Source organism: Vitis riparia, chromosome 7, assembly GCF_004353265.1.
Source record: "Vitis riparia cultivar Riparia Gloire de Montpellier isolate 1030 chromosome 7, EGFV_Vit.rip_1.0, whole genome shotgun sequence".
Lineage (NCBI taxonomy): Eukaryota > Viridiplantae > Streptophyta > Magnoliopsida > Vitales > Vitaceae > Vitis > Vitis riparia.
The window spans coordinates 22,933,375-22,939,376 of NC_048437.1; the positions used below are offsets into that span (position 1 = coordinate 22,933,375).

Below are 6,002 nucleotides of genomic sequence, written 5' to 3' on the forward strand. Positions count from 1 at the left end.
ACAATTTAAATTACACAATTATTTTTAATTAGGCTAATGCATGCACAAGATTAAACAAATTAAGAATAATTCATCAAACAACCCCTAGAGGACATAAAGCTCTATCCAACCCACTCTACTTTCCAATTGTTTCTTACAATTTATATTTGCATCTAAAAATTAAATGGAAAGGGGAACAATATTTATATGTTGTTCAAAGGAATGACTATGGGGCAAGTTTGGCATGAGTCACTTTCATCCAACTTCATCCTATTATACAAATTATTTATTCTCATTATCCCAATAAATAAAAAATAAAAAGGGTGGAGTAGGTATGAAAATTTCTTATTTACGTCCTATCCTACCCCATTTAATTTTTTATTATTTTTTATTTTTTGATTACATTAAAAATCAATTTATTTTATAAATAAATAAACATTATAAATTTTTATCACTTATTTGTTGAAAATTAACTTTTTTATTACCTTATATGTTAAAAATAAAGAATAGATTAAATTGTTTTTAATTTAATTACATATCTAATTAAGGTGGGTAGGACAAGACAATAATACCTCCGAGTTTAAAAAAAATCTCAAACTCACCCCTAAACTATTTATTTTAATTCCAAACTTATCTCATTAAGGCTAATTACCTGAAAAAATCTCCCCTTACCGTGATCCCCAATTGCTTGATAATGTGTCCTCCATCCATTAGGTTAAACAATAAATAATTATATATATAAACAAACAAAAATGAAATAATCCGCATTATGAATAAATATTGCAATAACATTGTTATTATTATTATTATTATTATTGTTATTATTATTATTTATTTTAAAATTTTATTTATTTTTTAATCAAAATCACTATTCTTGCCACCCACCCTTACACCTATTACTATTCTTACAGTGTGTTTCCAGTGATTTTAGGAAGTATTTTTAACATCTTTAATATTTGAAAGATAAAAATTTTCAAGTGTTAAAAAGACTATAAACACTTCCTAAAATCACTATCAAACGCATCATTAATCCAATACAAAAGAAATGACATAATTTATCAATAAGTTTTTTAATTGCTTATTCAAGGCTTGGTACTTTTTCTATACTTAATCTACAATTCCCATCATTTATGTACTTCCTTAGATGTTACCCTACAAAATCAAATCCTCATAATTTAAGCTCCATGCATATATCATAGTCCTCACTTTAATTCAACGATTTTACCATCTTTTTCAAACCCAAGTTACACCATATTGTTGTTTACTAAATTCCATCCACAATATTATTCTATCATATGCCCAATCAATATTTTCAATATTAATTTCATAATTGTAGTCATCCTAGGAATACAAAATTGTCCCAATTTTCACTATTTATAATGCAAATCTCAACCATTTAATATAATCTCAATTTAACCATGTTGGTGCACGACCAACAATACTCGTATTCGATTAGCCTTCTTTGAGTAAACAACAAACACACCTCCAACAAGGAGTGTCTAAATGGTTTTGTCGAGCTTCTTAAACATATAAAGATACAAACTGCATGAAAAAAAGGATCATGCTAGACAAACGCAAGTATCCCACAAATCATAATTAAATCTCAAATCTTAATTTTGCCTGGTTAAATCCCTTACCTTCAATTTTTAATACATCAATTAAATTTAATTCATCATAAATAGCAACACAAAGTTAAAGTTGCCCATATAAATCCTAAATTCAATGCCCTTTTAATCCAAAGTATTTGACTGAAAAATTTAGCAAATCATTCAACTCAAAATTGACATGCATGCTTTGACCATGGTGAAAATTATATCATCGTATGTATTATTGGGATACTACAATCAACCTCTACAATGCTTGGCTTCACCATTAACATTGAGAATAAATTCACAAAAATTAAGGTTAAGTGACTCTATAGAAAGTCCTTTGAGGTGTTTACAACAAAAGAAAAAAAGGCAATATAATTTCATTGACATGATTTTTTCTACAACCCCCCATAACATGACACATTCACTAGAAAATCAACCTGTTAGGCCTTTTCAAATAATAAAGCCTCTGAATCAGCATATGAAGAGCAATCCAAAGGAAGTTTCATCTGCTTCAGACTCTAATGGAGCTTTCTACTCTTCTAGGACGTGGTTTCTGTCCCAGATGTGGTGGCTCACTAGAGTTTCTCTGCTTGAGTCTGCTATTAGTATTTGGAGCCTCCCTTTTTCTCATGATTGGAGGACTTCCTGCTTTGCCATGGATTGGAATCTCCTTAATTTGGACATGGCGGTTCTGTTTCAAACTCTGTTCTTTTGGAATTGAGCGACTTTTGCCGATCAGCTTGTTCTGATTTCCAATCATCCCATCGTTGTCTGAAAGCATGGATGAATGTTAAGTCTTAGCAGCTTCAGTATTTTATGTTGCTGGTAAGCAAAAGGAGGTGCTAGCAATAGCATTCACAAAACCAAGGGAAAACAAAGAGAGACTCTGTTTGGGAAGTGTTTTTTAAAAACAGTTTTAGAAAACAGATTTTGAAAATTGATCTACGATGTTTTGTAAAAGAAATTGTCTTTATGAATTTAAAATGTTCTGATTACCAGGACTAGATAAAACAGCTCGAGGGCGTGGCACTGAACAAGCTCTGCCACTCTGTTTCTCATCCTCTCCAGTGTGCTTGTCATTCCTCCCTATCCCTGAAAATGGAGGTGTTTGGCAAACTTCTCTATACAAATATTGAGGAGGGCAGTATCAAGAATCATTTCAAGAGTGCAGATTAAACCTTTGGATGACACAGGAATTGGTGGGGACCTCACAGCTGCTAAGTTTTTGACACAGCTCTTTGGGATTTTGGCAGCTGATGGTGGGGCATTACTTCTCTTCTCCTTCACTGCAGATAACATATGGAGCCAATGACTTAAAAGAGTCCACAAAAGATCAATGTAGGATTGAAAATGAAATAAATTCAAGCTAAGACTGGCAATAGGTCTGAGCAATGGTGGAAAATGTACCATGGGGATGGGAATTATGTGAAGAAAGTGACTCAAGAACCTTCAACAGCACCATGGGCATGGAGGGACTTTCATTTTGCAGAGAGATATGGCTATCTTGTTCTTGTTCTTGTTCCCTAACCTTCTTCGCCCTTGGGTACACTGCAAAATTTCAAAACAACTATTACCCACATTGGAAAACCACAATTTCAATGAAATTTTAAGAAAGAGGAGAACATTTGAATCGAATAAACAGCATCATCAAAGAAGAAAGCACCAATGAAACCTATATGTAAAAGTTGAAAATCAACCCACTTCTCTCTCTCCCTCTTCTCTTGCATCAAAATCCAAAACCAGCATAGACCCAGATGCTGGACTCAAAAATATGAAAAACCCATTTGAAAAATCTTCTGCTTTTGGCTCCTTAGAATCCAAATACAGCTACTGCACACATAAGAAAATAACCCTTTCCTTCAAAAAATTAGGGAAAGAGTAAAAACTGAAGAACCAGACAAAAACCCATATGAAAAATCTTCTGCTTTTTGTTCCTTACAATCCAAATACAACTACTGTCCACATAAGAAAATCACCCTTTTATTGTAAAAACCATGGAAAGACTAAAAATTGAAGAACCAGAAACAGGGCCAAACAAGAAACCCATCTGGAGAAACTCACTTTTGTGGTTTTGTTTCAAATTCAAAATTGCATTGATCTATGGAGGAGATGGTGAAGTCAATGAAGACCTGGCTATATGTAGGGGTGGAGAGAGAGAGAGAGAGGCAGTTACAAGAGAGTAAAAAGGAAGTAACATCCGTTGATGGAAATCAAAAGAATGCCAATTCCTTGACTTGAACACCAAGAAGAAGTGATTCTTGAGGTGGCACATGGCACAGAGTATTGCTTTCTAAATCAGAAATATTCATTTCTTATCGGATGGAATCACTCCAGGAATCTTTCGGAAAACACGTTGCCTTTTACCATTTTTACGAGATTTTTTATGTGTTTTTGAAAAATGCTTTCCATTTTGAAATTTATGAGTTGAAATTATTTTGAGAAAATACTTGGAAATTCATGAGATTTTATGGTGGCAACAAATTTCTTCTTTGTTTGAGTTCTTATAATTTATAGGAAAAAAATTATGGATAGTTTACCATAGTCATTCTTGTGGACGCAACATCGATTTATATCATGAAGCGGCTATTATTTGTTAATGCAGGGAGGTGATAACAGCTTTACGACAACGTGCTATCACATCAACCAAATGAGAGCAACTCGATCTTCTTTAATTTTATTTCAATTGTTATAAACAACATTGAAAAATACTTATTTTTTCATAACAATATATATGTATATTGAAGTCTTGTTTGAGAAAATTTCTTTATCTATTTTTAAGGTAAAACCAAAAAGAAAATTTGGTTTATTATTAAAATTTAAAAAAATATTAATAATATATTTATTTTTGCTTCTTTCTATTTTAAAAGTAGAAGTTCAAATTGTTCCTTGGTTTGAATTTTTTCATATTGAGTATATTATGAAAAACATTTTAAATTTTAGTGTTTGTTTGGATATTTTTCTAATTTTTTAAAATAAAATAAAAATATTAATAATTATTAGATAAAATAAGAAAAAGTGGGTTTATAGAAAAAGGAACTCCAAATTTTATAAATCAATTTTATTTTCATTAATTTAAAATATGTGCACTTTTTCACAAATCAAATAATTATTTCTTAAAATGATTATTTGCTCGATAAAATTAAATAAAATTATCAAAAAAATAACTATTTTAAGTTAATAAAAATATCTTACAAATAAATGTATTGTAAAGGGAGAGAGAAAAAGAGAATAAAAATATATTTTTATAATAATAAAAATAATAATGGAAAAAAAGTTAGAATTAGTTGTGTTTTATGTGTGAAATGCTTAGGATAGTTGTGATTCTAAAACTTTTAGAAAGGTAATATAATATTATAATAATAATAATAGAAAAAATATTTATTTAAATAAAAGGAATAAGTTTTGGAGAAATTTAAGTCAATCAAATAACTAAATAGAGAAGATTCTTAAAAATAAACTTTTGAACAAGAATCTTATAAAAAAAAAATAGAGATTTAGAAAACTAATTAATCAAATTGAAATTGAATAATGATAATTGTTGAATGTAATAAATAGATAAAATACACTTTTTAACACGTAAGATGAAAAATGAAAAAAAAAACTTCAATATTTTAAATATCCACATATTCAATTCAATTGAAAACCCATGGTTATAAATGAATAAAAATAAAAATAATTGAATCTTAATTCCAAAAGTTAGTTTGGATTTTCGAAGGAATACAAGTCCTTTCCAACAAACCAAACAGGACATAATTATGAAAAATGATTAATTAAATTACTCGAAATATTGATTAATGTCAAAATGTATCAAAAAAATAAACTTAAATTAAGAATTTTGAGGTTATCATTAAGTTAAAGACTATGATGGTGTTTGTTTTTGGGTGAATAGAAAAAACCAAAATATTTGGTTTTTTCTATTAAGGTAAAAATAACATATTGACATTATTCAATTTAAGTAAAGTGAAGTTGTTATTAATATGTTCAATTTAGTTATGTTGGATGATGTCAACATGTCACTTTTAGTTAAATAAAAAAGACTAAATATTTTGACTTTTTCTATTTAACTAAAAAACAAATATCATCTATATTTGATTTTCATAAAGTTTGAAGGAAAATATAAGGAAAAGAAAATAACGGAAAAATAGAAGAAAAATTAAAAATTGATTCCAAATTAATATTTTATATGCTATTTCAAATTTATTTCCTTTATTTTTTTCTTTTATGTAAAGATTAAATAATTTATAAATGTATAAAATTTTTATTATATATATATATATATATATATATAATAAAATCAAAGATAAAATCATTTTTCTTAATGATTTTATTTTTAAATTATTGAGCAATTTTCATTTTCTTTCCTCAGTGATTTCCAGTAACCAAATATAGCCTAAAAGTTCGATCTATTTCATTTGTTCGGATGATGGAGCC

General features: G+C 28.6%; 1 protein-coding gene across 4 annotated transcripts; it reads right to left on the reverse strand.

Moving 5' to 3' along the window:
• Positions 1-1,772: 1,772 nt before the first annotated feature.
• Positions 1,773-3,736, reverse strand: LOC117918879. Of its 4 annotated transcripts, XM_034835839.1 has the most exons (6): positions 3,633-3,683; positions 3,244-3,401; positions 2,979-3,119; positions 2,750-2,857; positions 2,568-2,663; positions 1,773-2,342 (listed from the first exon to the last, which is right to left on the reverse strand). In XM_034835839.1, the coding sequence occupies exons 2-6, from the start codon at positions 3,296-3,298 to the stop codon at positions 2,083-2,085; spliced, it is 660 nt and encodes a 219-aa protein (XP_034691730.1). In that variant the 5' UTR covers positions 3,299-3,401; positions 3,633-3,683; the 3' UTR covers positions 1,773-2,082. The 4 variants fall into 4 exon arrangements, with proteins under 4 accessions (XP_034691730.1, XP_034691731.1, XP_034691728.1 ...); XM_034835840.1 differs by lacking the exon at positions 3,244-3,401 and having other exon boundaries at positions 3,633-3,736; XM_034835837.1 differs by lacking the exon at positions 3,633-3,683 and having other exon boundaries at positions 3,244-3,606.
• Between the last annotated feature and the right edge of the window lie 2,266 nt (positions 3,737-6,002).